Source organism: Callithrix jacchus, chromosome 14 (assembly GCF_049354715.1).
Source record: "Callithrix jacchus isolate 240 chromosome 14, calJac240_pri, whole genome shotgun sequence".
Taxonomy (NCBI): Eukaryota; Metazoa; Chordata; class Mammalia; order Primates; family Cebidae; genus Callithrix; species Callithrix jacchus.
The window spans coordinates 52,124,884-52,139,556 of NC_133515.1; the positions used below are offsets into that span (position 1 = coordinate 52,124,884).

At 38.5% G+C, this 14,673-nt stretch overlaps 1 protein-coding gene across 12 annotated transcripts in view; it reads right to left on the minus strand.

Moving 5' to 3' along the window:
• Positions 1-14,673, minus strand: part of COMMD1 (copper metabolism domain containing 1) — a 300,356-nt gene that overhangs the window by 186,586 nt on the left and 99,097 nt on the right. For 10 of the 12 annotated variants that reach the window (XR_013526586.1, XR_008476372.2, XR_008476373.2 and 7 more), the window contains exon 2: positions 10,362-10,643. Coding sequence is in view for 9 of the 12 variants with exons in the window: in XM_035272476.3 (XP_035128367.2) it covers positions 10,362-10,643 (282 nt within the window). In the remaining 3 variants the exon portion in view is untranslated. Of the gene's footprint in view, positions 1-2; positions 8,177-10,361; positions 10,644-11,605; positions 11,697-14,673 lie in introns of those variants that run through there. The other 2 variants (XM_078349242.1, XM_054244923.2) reach the window with 2 other exon arrangements.

Consider the following 14,673-nt stretch of genomic DNA (forward strand, 5'->3'; position numbering starts at 1 on the left):
AGGTGATTTTAAAAAAAAAAAAAAAAAGACTTTAAGGAAGTGAAAAGGCTAGCCATATTTAGAGTAAGACAAATTGAGAGAGACGCAAGAGCAAGTATAAAGGTCCTGAAGATCCTTGGCATGTTCCAGAAATTAGCAACAAAGCCAGTGGGTCTAACTAGAGTAGACAAAGTAAGGGGGAGAACTATTAATCTAACATAGAAAGCCACTGGGATGAGTTGGGAAGCCATAAATATATTTTCTGACTTATGCATTAACAGAGTCATCCTGGATGCTGTGTGTTGAAAACAGACTGAAAAGCAGAAGCAGAGACATCAGTTAGGAGGATATTATAATCCAGGAGAGAGGTGATGGTGACCTAAACAAAGTAGTTGGGGGTGGTGAGAAGTGTTCAAATTTTAGATATATTTTAAAATAGACTAAGCAAGATTTGATGGTGGAACGGATGTCAGTATAAGAAAACAGAAAGATGAATTGGAAGAATGGTGGTGCCACTAACTGAGATGAGAAAAAATGCAGGATGAACAGGTTTTGGGGACATAAGAGGAACAAAGTTTTGGGCATATTCAATTTTTGATACCTTTTACACATTTGAGTGAAGATCTCAAGTATGTCATAAATATATATCTGAAATTTAGGGGAGAAATCCAGTCTGGAGATATAAAATTGGGAGTCATTATTACATAGATGGTATTTAAATGCACGGAACTACATGAGATTAACTAGGAAGTGAGTTGTAAAAAAGGAAAAAAAGAGGATCAAGGACAGAGCCAAAGGATAGATCAACATTGAGATGTTGTGAGAATTAGAAGAAAGGAGTAAAAGAGATTTTAAAAGAAAAAAAAAAGAGCTAGAAGGCTAGCAGGAAAATCAGGCAAATGTAGCATTCTGGAAGACAAATATTTCAAGGACAAGGTAATTCAAGTATGTGAAATGCTGAATATGGATCAAGTAACTAACATCTCAAGACTAAGATGAGAATAAATGTAAAAACATTATATAAATTTTTAAGGAAAGACTAGGCTAAGAAAAATAAGTACTCTATTAACAGTAAATCAGTCTAATCTTCAATACATCAAAAATATTAAATACCACTTATTATGATTTTTACTTAAAACACTCCCAAAAATGTCTACTCTTCAACTGGCAAGTTATCAATAACTGGATACTTCTGATTTTAATGTTTTCAAAACTAAAAAGCATTAAACTTAACATTTTCTTTCACTAGTTACTACAACAAGTATTTCAGTAGTCATTCACTAGAATTCACTAGAATAGTACTTTCACTATTCATTATAACTAGTAAGATTATAAAAAAAGGTTTTTCTTAGCTTTTTTTTTTTTTTTTTTTTGGTAAAACATTCCCTTCTCCACAAAGTATTTTTGTAAATAGCTAATTCAGAGTTAGTTTGAATTTTAATGGTAAGTTTTAGATTTTCATAGTTTTTTTAACAAGTGTGTGAAAGCAAAAATTACGACGACTTTCTACGGAAACAAAATTTCTTTTTCTTTCTTTCCTTTTTTTTTTTTCCTGAGACAGTCTCACTCTGTTGCCCAAGATGGAGTGCAGTGGTATGATTTTGCCTCACGGCAAGATTCTCCCACTTCAGCCCCCAAGTAGCTGGGACTACAGGCATGTGCCACTATGCCTAGTTTTACCAAGTTGACCAGGCTGGTCTCGAACTCCTGACCTCAGGTGATTCATCGGCCTCAGCCACTCAAAGCACTGGGATTACAGGCATGAGCCATCATGCCTTATTCTTTCTTTTTTCTATGTTTTAAGCATTGCCTTCTCTAAATTATACCTTTAAATTCACCTGTAAGTTTAGGACCATAACTTTAGAACACAAACTATTATAGAATACTTCTTAGAGCTACAAAAAGAGTTGACTCATTCAGAATTAAGGTTTAAATAAATTTCATGTTCTAAATCTGATATAAAATATGAAATGGGAAATTCCTTTATCTGTTTTCAAGTATTCTAGGCCCGGAGCAGTAACTCACACCTGTAATCCCAATACTTTGGGAGGCCGAGGTGGGCATATCACTCAAGGTCAAGTGTTCAAGACCAGCCTAGCCAACACGGTAAAACTCTGTCTCTATGAAAAATGAAAAGTTAGCTGGGTGTGGTGGTGCATGCCTGTAGTGCCAGCTACTCAGGAGGCTGAGGCAGGAGAATCGCTTGAGCCCAGGAGGTGGAGGCTGCAGTGAGCTGAGAGCACATCACTGTACCCCAGCCTGGGTGACAGAAGGAGACTCTGTCTCTAAATAAATAAATAAATAAATAAAAATAAAAATGTATTCTAAACTTATTTAAGTATCCTCAAGCTGTTAAATTTTATCAACCCGTACCGACAAAGGATGGCTGAATGTCTATCAGAAAAGTTGTTTCACTAATTTCTTTGGAGGCTTTCCTTTAGTACATTATTAAAAGTAAAAATCAATCTTAAATATAAGAATTATCAGAAACAAATTTGTATTGCTTGCATTACAGCATTTATAACCAAACACAACATCTAAGTTCCCTTTGGTAGCTATTTGGAGTAAGGCAACATTATCTCAAAATGGTGACTGAATGTTGATAAAATAAAACAGCATTTTATTTAATCCCCATAACCCTTACATCTCTCCATGTATTTACATACATACCCAAGTGTATATATATGTTTTTGTGTGTTTGTATGAAAGTGTGTGTGTGTGTGTGTGTGTGTGCATGCAACTTTTCTGCTTCTCTTACAACACAAAGCAGATAGCAGTGGTGACATTCCTCAGCCTTGTGAAGCTACAATGGTACATGACCAAGTTCAATATAAACTGATTTTATTTATTTATTTATTATTTATTTAGTGACGGGGTCTCACTCTCACTCTGTCACTCAGGCTGGAGAGTAGTGGTACAATCACAGCTCACTGCAGCTTCAATCTCCTGGACACAGGGATCCTCACCCTCCCGAGTAGCTTGGATTACAGGCATGTAGTACCACATCTGGCTGATTTTCACATTTTTTGTAGAGATGGGGTCTCACCATGTTGACCAAGCTGGTCTCAAACTCCTGGGGCTCAAGTAATCTGCCTCCCTCAACCTCTCTAAGTGCTGGTAATACAGGTGTGAGCCACTGTGCCCAGCCATAAATGAATTATTGATTATAGATTTTAGCAGATTATTACTCCTTATTTACTAGCTAGAATGACAAAAGGAAATCAGTGCATAGTTATGCATAGCTTAATGAGGGGAATACATTCTGAGAAATGTGCCATTAGGCTATTCATTGTGTGAACATGATAGAGTGTACTGACACAAACCTAGATGGTGTAGCCTGCTATATACCTAGGCTATATGGTATAGCCTATTGGTTCTAGGCTATAAATCTGTACAGTGTGTTACTATACTGAACACAATGATAAGTATTATATTTGTGTAACTAAACATATCTAAATATAGAAAGGGTACCTTTAAAATACAATATTATCATCTTATGGGACCACTATCCTATATGTAATCCATCAGTGACTGAAATGTCATTATGGTACATGATTATATTTAGTATCCTTCAAAAGGAATTTTAGAAATTAAAAATAAATGAATAATTTCCCTTGAGATTAGGGGTTTACCTATGTTTCAGACAAAATTGCTGGGTTTTTAATACAGAGCCCAAACTATTTTGATTCTGTAAAGTATAATCAGTGCATATCCCCCTCATCTAATTTCTCATAAATGACAGGAGTGAAAATATAAGTTGGTTAGAAAAAAACAACTAGATTAGAAAAGATAAACATGTCTTCCTCTGTAGGTCTGCTGAAAACTCAACCCCAAACTAAAGAAGTGCTTGAACTAAAACTTCCTTGAAAAAAGACAGTAACATTTGCCATTAATAAATAAAACACAATAAAGAAAATACTTTATGTTTTATAATCTCTACATGCGGGGCATCTTAAAATGTATGTGCAAGAACAATTCAGTACTAAATGGTTCAGTACCGAGGCTGAGTCTAAATGTTTCCTCACAAAATGTCCTTTTGGTCTTGGAGAACAAGAAGTCATAAAAGAAAACCCAATACATCTTTATAAAATACCCAAATTCAATATTAAAAAAAAGAAATAAGCATAAATGAGATTCCACTAAAGGTATAAATTACCATCCCTTCTTCCCAGTTAATGTTTAAAAAAAGAAAACACTTTCATTGTAATCTCTTCAGAAGTTCCAAGAAAGAAAAACACAACAATGGTGTTAGGTGAGCAAACACAACATTTTTCTAAAGATATATGCCAGATCCCAACAGTCCTCATGGCTTAGATCCCACAGTGATTTATGGCCACATACGATGGGATTTCAGTCTCACAAGTAAAGCACTTGATGTTCATTTTAGGACATAAAATATTCATCTTAAAGCTTTCTGCGGGGGAACGATCCAAGATGACCGATCGATAACAGTGGGGATTGCAGCTCTCAGTCAAAGCGCAGAGAACTAAAGGACGCCACACTTTCAGACAAATTCTGGTCGCTCACGGAGCAGAAGATCCCCAGTGGAGGAAGTACACAGGTCACCAGCGCGACTCTTGTGGCTGGCGCAGCGGTTCACGGGCACCTCTGCGCGGCAGCTCTCGGAGCAGAGTAAACAGGGCCGGCTCCCCTTCTGACCGAGGTTTGGAGGACACATATGGGTCCCCAGCACAACTCCTGAGACCGGCGCAGCGGCTGTGACGGCACCTAAGCGCGGCAGCACTTGGCGCAGAGTAAACGAGACTGGTTCCCCTTCTGACTGAGGTTTGGAGCCCGGGGAAGGCAGAGTCGCCCATTACGGACACAAGAAGGAAGCCAGACAGGAGAATCCTGGGCAGAAAAGCACCATCAGTCTTAATGCTGTTCTGGCCCTGGGAACTAACAACTTGGACGTCCAATCAAGAGACCTAATCTGAAAGTTGGTAATTTCAAAGACGACAGGAGGATAAATTTACAATGATGGGAAGAAACCAGTGTAAAAAGGCTGAGAATACTCAAAATCAGAACTCCTCTCCCTCTAAAGATGATCACAGTTCCACATCAACAATGGAACAAGGCTTGACAGAGAACGAGCGCATCCCAATGACAGAATCACTCTTCAAGGAATGGATAATAAGAAACTTCTGTGAGTTAAAAGAACATGTTGTAGCCCAACATAAAGAAACTAGGAACTTTGAAAAAAGGTTTGACGAAATCCTATTGTGAATAGACAACTTAGAGAGGAAAATAAGTGAATTAATGGAACTGAAGAATACAATACAGGAACTCCAAGAAGTATGCACAGATTTAAACACTCGAGTTGTTCAAGCAGAAGAAAGGATAACAGAGGTCAAAGTCCAACTTAATGAAAGAAAACAAGAAGACAAGATTAGAGATAAAAGGATAAAAAGGAATGAGCTAAGTCTCCAAGAAATGTTGGACTATGTGAAAAGACAAAATTTACGTTTGATAGGTGTACCTGAATGCGACGGAGAGAATGAATCCAAGCTGGAAAATACCCTTCAGGAGATTATTCAGGAAAATTTTCCTGAACTAGCAAAGCAGGTCAACATTCAACCCCAGGTAATACAGAGAACAACCACAAAGATATTCCTCAAGAAGAGCAACCCCAAGGCACATAATCGTTAGATTCACCAGGGTTGAAACGAAGGAGAAAATACTAAGGGCAGCCAGAGCGAAAGGTCAGGTTACCCACAAAGGCAAGCCTACCAGACTTACAGCAGATCTCTCAGCAGAAATTCTACAAGCCAGAAGAGAGTGGGGACCAATATTCAACATCCTCAAAGAACAGAACCTTCAGCCCAAAATTTCATATCCAGCCAAACTAAGCTTCACAACTGAAGGAAAAATTAAATCTTTTATGAACAAGCAAGTACTCAGAGATTTTATTACCACCAGGCCTGCTTTACAAGAGCTTCTGAAAGAGGCATTACACACAGAAAGAAACAACCAGTATTAGCCTTACTAAAATATACCAAAAAATAAAGAGCACCAACATAAAGAAGAATTTTCATCAATGAATAGATCAAACAGCCAGTTAACATCAAATGGCAGTAACCCTAAATTTAAATCGACTAAATCCCCCAATCAAAAGACACAGCCAAAACCCAACAGCGTGTTACATCCAGACCTGTTTCACATGCAAGGATACACAAAGACTCAAAACAAAGGAATGGAGAAAGATTTACCAACCAAATGGAGAGCAAAAATAAATAAATAAATAAATAAATAAAAAGCAGGAGTTGCAATTCTCGTAGCGGATAAAATAGATTTTAAAGCAACAAAGATATAGTGGTAAAAGGATCAATACAACAACAAGAGCTAACGATCCTAACACCCAGATACATAGAGACTTAGATTCAATGAGACAGAAAATTAATAAGGATATCAAGGACTCAAACTCAGATCTGGAACAAGTAAACTTAATAAATATTTATAGAGCTCTCCACTTCAAATACATAAAATATACATTCTTGTCAATACCACATCACACCTACTCATAGGTTTAAGTGAAACATTGATTGGCCATTATTAATACCCATTTTTTTTTTCAGAATAAAGCAATATTTCCATTCACCCTCCCTCTCTCTCTTCCTCTTTCTTTCTCTCCTTTACTCATTTTCTTTTCTTTCCTTCTCTCAAAAAAAGAAATCAACTTGTAAATCTCTAGATCCAGGTCGGCAATGTCTCTCTCATTGCTTGAATTCCTTCCTTCCCTTCCCTCCCTCCCTCCCTCCCCCCCTTCCTCCCTTCCTTCCTTTATCCTTTCCTCCCTCCCTTCCTCCTTCCCTCCCTAAAAAAAAAAAAAAAAGCTTTCTGCATGTTTTTACAATGGATTCATGTTTTATTTTTGCAAAATTTTTACTTCTGTTGGAAAAAACATTCATTACAAGCAAAGTAATTGGGTCAGTAGTTCCTATTCATTTTCTCTGGTTTTGCAGATTTCCTTTAAGGTATACTGCCTTAGTTCTCTATTACTTTGGCTTCCTCATATCCCAAAGGATATTACAATATATAATGTGGTTCAGAAAACAAGTTTATGTATGTACTGAGCTGCTGATTTTTAAAAGCAGTTTTTAGACCAAAGAAAAGTAATACAGACAAAGTGAGCAGGAGAGAGAAATTTAAATAGGGAGTGGGGGAAACAAAAGAAACCCATCTTTACTAGTTCCTGAATAAGTAATCTCAAGCACTCTACAAATTATGTCAAGTAGAAGCAATATGCCAACATATACTGAATTGTTGTAAAAATATGATACCAAGTTCTACTAACATATCAAATCCAATTATTCTGGCCACCTTTCACACAGTGGTTCTCAACCTTGAATACTGAAATCATCAGGGAGCTTTAAACAATAACAAAACCTATGTTCAATCTCCACAGATTCTTAGGTAATTGGTCTGGGGTATGGCCTAGGCATTAAAATTTTTAAAGCTCTGAAAGTGATTCTTATGTGTGACCATGGTTGAGAACTACTGCTTTAAAATGACATAAACTGAAGACAGTATTTTTGGTTGCCGTGGATACACAGATAGACATACAAACACACCAGAGTTTAACCTGGTCACCCTTCTTGGAAGCAACTTCTTGATATGCTAGGATCATTAATCCTCACAAGCTCATCCAACAACAGCAGTATGAAAACAACTTGGTGTGGGTGCCTATAGGTATTCTAAAAATTGGGAACCTGATTTAGTAAAGTACTTCATAAATAACACTGACCTAGAAGCTGGCATAAGTACTAACCAAGGATCCAATTCTCACAAAAACATTTCCTGTAGGATGTGGGCTATATATTTTACTGCTGGTCTAGGTTCTGTTATTGTTTACTTTATTCTTTATAACTTTTCTTGACTTCATATATTTGCATTAAAAAGGGTTTTATGGATTAAAGTGCAATATCAATCATTTTCATTGTGACCATTTCTTTAATACTTCATGGCTGTGTACACAGCCATGAAATCATTGCCATGCTTTTACACTTTTTTTTTGGACAAAGAGTCTCACTCCGTCACTCAGGCTAAAGTGCAGGGATCTGTTCTCACTGCAACCTCCGCCTTCCAGGCTCAAGTGATTCTTGTGCCTCAGACTCCTGGGTAGCTGGAACTACAGGCATGCACCACCACACTCAGCTAATCAGTCTCCCAAAGTGCTTGGATCACAGCAACTCGTAACCTAGAAAACTATGAGAGTATTAACAAAATAATATCATAGCTTTCTAGGAGTCTTGAAATAGACACATATGTTTTCATATTCCTGCCCATATGTTAAATATAGACAAAATGAAATAAGCACTACTGGCAGGATAAAAAATCAATAGCTGACACAAATGGCTGGTAAAACTTAGATATGCAAGTATACTTACCACACTTTTCTAATCTGTTGGGTGTGTGTGTGTATATAAAAATATCTGTCACATAACATAATGATTAAGAGAACAGACTTGAACTTTTTGGTTTTGTTTTTTTTTTTGAGACAGAGTCTCACTGTTGCCCAGGCTGGAGTGCAATAGTGCCATATTAGCTCACAGCAACTTCTGTCTCCTGGGGTCAAGCGATTCTCCTACCTCAGCCTCCTGAGTAGATGTCCACCACCACAGCCAGCTAATTTTTGTATTTTTAGTAGAGACAGGGTTTCCCCATGTTGGCCAGGCTGGTCTTGAACTCCTGACCTCAGGTGATCTACCTACCTCAGCCTCCCAAAGTGCTGAGATTACAGATGATTACAGATGTGAGCCACCATGTTGGCAAGAGAACTGACTTTAGGATCAGACAAACTACTCAACAAGTACAAATAGCACTATTTTATAATACTGAATAAAAGGTGCCCCAAATTTTATCTATTTATTTGTTTTTGAGACAGAGTCTCCCACCTGGCTGGTGTGCAGTGGCGTGATCCCTGCTCACTGCAACCTCCACTTCCCAGGCTCAAGCGATTCTCCTGCCTCAGCCTCCTGAGTAATTGGGAATATAGGTGACTGACACCATGCCCAGCAATTTTTTTTTTTGTTGTTGTATTTTTAGTAGAAGAGATGGGGTATTACCATGTTGGCCAGGCTGCTCCTGAACTCCTGACCTCAAATGATCCACCTGCCTTGGCCTCCCAAAGTGCTGGGATTACAGACATGAACCACTATGCCCAGACAAAAAACAAAAAGTTTTAATGAATTATCTTTTTTTTTTTTTGACATGGAGTCTCACTCTTGTCTCCCAGACTGGAGTGCAGTGGCTCAATCTCGGCTCACTGCAATCTCTGCCTCTCAGGTTCAAGCGATTCTCCTGCCTCAGCCTTCCGAGTAGCTGGGATTTATAGGCACCTGCCACCACACCTGACTAATTTTTGTATTTTTAGTAGAGATGGGGTTTTACTGTGTTGGCTGGTCTCAAACTTCTGACCTCAGGTGATCCACCCACCTTGGCCTCCCAAAGTGCTGAGATTACAGGCATGAGCCACCACACCCAGCCTGAATTATCTTTTAAATTAAAATTAAAGTCAGTATAGAAATGTGAACACTGAAAAATCTAAAGAAACTAAAAAAAAAGTGTAAGAAAATCTGACAGCTCAAAATACTCTCATCATTAAGAAGAAATAAATTTCTATTGTAGGATATAATAGAAACACTTATTTGATTATTTATCTGAAAATAAATGTGATTAGCTAATTCAGTGACCTGGGTTTTCTCTTCCTTATTACCAGTTTCTTTTCTTCCCCTAAAAGACATAAGCCAGATCATTAAAAATCTGAGCGGGCAGTCTCTGGAACACAAACTAAATGACTTCAAGAAAAACCATATAAATATTGAAATTATCTGCTATAATGACTACTGAAACTGCTGGGAAAAGAAGCACTGCTCTGTACATAAGAATAAAATGAGAATTATTTGTGAGCTCAAGGACAGAGATTGCACATTTAGGGGTCTTTAGGAACAATGTATTAATGTAAATTAAGATACACTGCCTCCTATACCTGATTGATTATTAAAGATGACTGGGTGAGACTGTGTTGTTTAAACTGAATTCTTGGTCTTTATTTATTATCTCTATTAATTGTCTTGGAAATTCTGACCAAATGTCAAGGATATTGAGATCTAACCAAATGCAGCAGTGGCCAGCTTCTGAGCAATCACATTATTATTGGCCCATTCTGTTCTTCTGAGACAGCTGCCAGGACCCTGAGGCTAGTTTCTAGACTCTGTCCACAAGTAAGAGTATCCAAATTTTCAGATGATTCTACCTCTGAAAAGAGATTCTACGAAACAGTGTCTTTTCCTGTTGCTATTATTATATAAAATCAGTCTGAATATACAAGCTAACATGTAATGAAAAATATAGCTTACAAAGGAAAATTAAGTTGAACTTACCTGTCCATATTTGCCTAATTCCAGCTCTATAATGGCAACAGGCATGTGTATTTGAGCTGAGTGCCTTGACTGAGACTTGCCATCAACTCTCCAGCTCAGGCCCCGAAGCCCGCTATTCCAGCGGCTCTGGTTCATGAGGCTCTCACGGATTTTTGTCTTGTGGCTCTTCCAGAATTTAGAAATGACAGCAGCTTGGTCAGATGTGATCCCACCTTGCTTTTTGGTTTGAGCAGTCAAGTATGCCTCCAGCTGGTTGAAATCCATGTCTGCAGATGCAATAGACTATAAAGATGACAGAAAAAGCAACAAATTTGGATTTAGTAGGTAAGTAGAAAGAGATAGCTTTTTAACTAAAGATCATATTTTGAGTTCTCTTAAATCACTGAAACAGGCCAGGCACAGTGGTTCACACCTGTAAAACCAGCACTTTGAGAGGTCAAGATGAGATCACTTAAGTCAGGAGTTCAAGACCAGCCTGGCCAACATGGTAAAACCCAGTCTCTACTAAAAATACAAAAATTAGCCAGGCATGGTGGTGCATGCCCGTAATCCCAGCTACTCAGGAGACTGAGGCATGAGAATCACTTGAACTAGGAGGCAGAGGTTGCGGTGAGCCAAGATTGTGCCATGGCATTCCAGCCCAGGTGACAAAGACCCTGTCTCAAAAAAAAATCACTGAAATAAACTTTCAAAAAAGGTCACCAAGGGACACTAAGGAGGCCAAGCACGGTGACTCACACCTGTAATTCCAGCACTTTGGGAAGCTGAGGCTGGAAGATCACCTGAGGTCAGGAATTCAAGATCAGCCTGGCCAACATGGTGAAACCCCATCTCCACCAAAAATACAAAATTGGCCTGTGTGGTTACACACACACCTGTAGTCCCAGCTACTCAGGAGGCTGAGGCAGGAGAATCACTTGAATCTAAGAGGCAGACGTAGCAGTGAGCTCAGACTGTACCGCTGCACTCTAGCCTGGGTGACAGAGCAAGACTCTGCACTCAAAAAAAAAAAAAGGTGGGGGTATGGGGAGGGGGCAGACAGTAATGAGAATAAGCTCTTTATAAGTACAAAATGCTCCCTTTGGAAACATCAAATATCAGAAAAGCTACTGTTAAATATTCTGTGTCACTCAATTTTGTATCAGTAACAAGAATATAATTTGTAAATATCCAGTTGTATGGCAGGGAGATAAAATGAAAAATTTTTTTAAGTAATAAAACAAGTCAGGTATGGTGGTACATGCCTGTAGTCCTAGCTACTTGGGAAGCTGAGGCAGGAGGACAGCTGGAGCCCAGGAGTTCAAGTCTAACCTGGACAACATAGCAAGACCATGTCTTTAAAATAATAACAGTAAAAATAAAACAAAAGAATAAAATTATTTGGTTGTCTGATAAAATCTTACATAGTTTCACAGTGCCTTACAGCCAGCCTTGGTTTGATATATTTCAACTGTATAATGCCTTATCCATATGCAGCACTAAGTAAATTTTGTTAAGTGAACATATTGTCTTAGCTTTGAAGCCCATCTTCAGTCAAACAGCTCATTCACAGTAATATTACTGTGAAATTATATACCACTTTATACTTTCCCATAAAGTTTCAAAATTTAATTGCCATTGAATCTGGGTACTCTATTCTAGCATCCAAGAAGACACAGTAACTAAATATAAGCTCAAGTGTAGTAACACGCCTTAAATTTGCACAGTACTCTTTAGCATACCATAGCATTTTCACATCTACAGGCGTACTTCATTTTATTGTGCATCACTTTATTACGCTTCACAAATACTGCATTTTTTACAAATTGAAGGTATGTGGCAACCCTATACTAAGCAAGTTTACTGGTGCCATTTTTCCAACAGCATATGTTCACTCACCTTGTGTCTCTGTGTCACATTATGGGAATTCTCATATTTCAAACTTTTTCACTATTATTTATATCTGTTATGGTGATCTATGATCAGAAACCTTCGATACTACTATTTGAATTCTTTCAGGGTGCACATGAACCATGCCCATAGAGGACAGAGAAATTAAATGATAAATGTTTGTGTTCTGACCTCTCCAACCAGTGGCCATTCCATCATCTTCCCTCTCTGCAGGCCTCCCTATGAGACACAACAATATTGACATTAGGCCAATTAATAACCCTATAATGGCCTCCAAGTATTCAAGTGAGAGTAACATATATCTCATTTTAAATCAAAAGCTAGAAATGTTTAAGCTTAGTGAGGAGGCCAAGATAGGCTGAAAGGTAGGCTTCCTGTGCCAGATAGCCAAGTTGTGAATAACAAGGATAAGTTCTTTAAAGAAATTAAAAGTGCTACTCCACTGCACACACAAATGACAAGAAAGCAAAATAGAGACAGGTGCAGTAGTTCACACCTATAATCCCAGCACTTTGGGAGGCCAAGGTGGGCGGATCACTTGAGGTCAGGAGTTTTAGACTAGCCTAGCCAACATGGTAAAACCCTGTCTCTACTAAAAATACAAAAATTAGCTGGGCATGGTGGCGCATGCCTATAATCCCAGCTACTTGGAAGGCGGAGGCAGGAGAATTTCATGAACCCAGGAGGCGGAGCTTGCAGTGAGCCAAGATCACACAACTGCACTGCAGCCTTAGTCTGGGGCTTTTTGACTCCATCTCAAAAAGAGAGAAGGGGAAGGGAGAATAGGGGAAAGGAGGGGAAGGGAGGGGAAGCATAATAGCCTTATTGCTGATATGAAGAAGGTTTTGGTGGTTAGGACAGAAGATCAAACCAGCGACAACATTCCCATTAGCCAAAACCTAATCGAGGGCAAGGCCCTAACTCTCTTTAATTATATCTAGGTTGAGAGTGGTAAGAGAGCTTACAGAAGAAAAGTCTGAAGCAAGCTTAGTTCATGAGGTTCAAGGAAAGAAGTTGTCTCCATTAACACAAAATAAAGCAGTAGGTGCTGATGTAGAAACTGCAGCGAGTTATCCAGAAGATCTAGCTATTTGATGAAGGTGGTTACGTTAAACAAAAAATTTTCAATATAGATGAAATAGCCATATATTGGGAAAAGATACGATTTAGAACTTTCTCTTTTTTTATGTGTGAGCTCTCACAAAATAGGACTTTCACAGCTATAGAAAAGTTAATGCCTAGCTTCAAAGGACAGGCTGACTCTCTTGTTAGGGGCTAATGCATCTGGTAACTTAAGTTGAAGCCAATGTTAATTTACCATTCAGAAAACCCTAGGGCCCTTAAAAATGTTGTTAAAACCTATTCTGCCCGTGCTCTAGAAATGGAACAACAAAGCCTAGATGACAGCACATCCATGGTTTTAAGACCACTGTGGAAACCTACTGCTCAGAAAAAAGATTCCTTTCAAAATATTACTGCTCACTGACAATGCACCTAGTCACTCAAGAGCTCTGATGGAGATGTATAAGGAGATGTTATTTTCATGCCTGCTAACACAGCATCCATTCTGCAGTCCATGGATCAAGAAGTAATTTTGACCGTCAAGTTTTTTAGTTTTTCTTTTTTTTCTGAATACATTTTGTGACCAGGTGTAATGGCTCACACCTATGATCTTAGCACTTTGGTAAGTCAAGGTGGGCAGACTGCTTGAGCCTGGGAGTTCAAGACCATTCTGGACAACATGGGGAGACCATATCTTTACAAAAAATACAAAAAAATTAGCCAGGCAGGGTGGTACGCATCTGTGGTCCCAGCTACTTAGGAGGCTGAGGTAGAAAGATCACTTTGAGCACAGGGGATCAAGGCTGAATAAGCCAAGATGGCACCACTGCACTCCTGCCTGGAGCAAGACAGGCAAGACCCTGTCTAAAAAGAAAAAAAAAAAAGAAAGAACAAAATACATTTTGTAAGGCTATAGGTGCCACAGGCAGTGATTAATAGATCCAGGAAGAATAAACTGAAAACCTTCAGGAAAGAATTCACCATTCTAGATGCCATTAAAAACATTCATAATTCATAGAAGAATGTCAAAATATCAACATTAACAGGAGTTTGGAAGAAGTTGATTCCATTCCCTCATGGATGACTTTGAGGGGTCCAAGACTTCAGTGGAAGAAGTAGATGCCTATGTGGTGAAAATAGTAAGAGAAACAGAATTAGAAGTGAAATCTGAAGATGTGATTGAATTGCTGCAATCTTATAATCAAACTTGAATGGATAAGATGTTATTCCTGGCTGGGCACAGTGGCTCACACCTGTAATGCCAGCACTTTGGGAGGCCAAGGTGGGCAGATCACGATGTCAGGAGTTCAAGACCAGCCTGGACAGCATGGTGAAATCCTGTCTCTACTAAAGATACAAA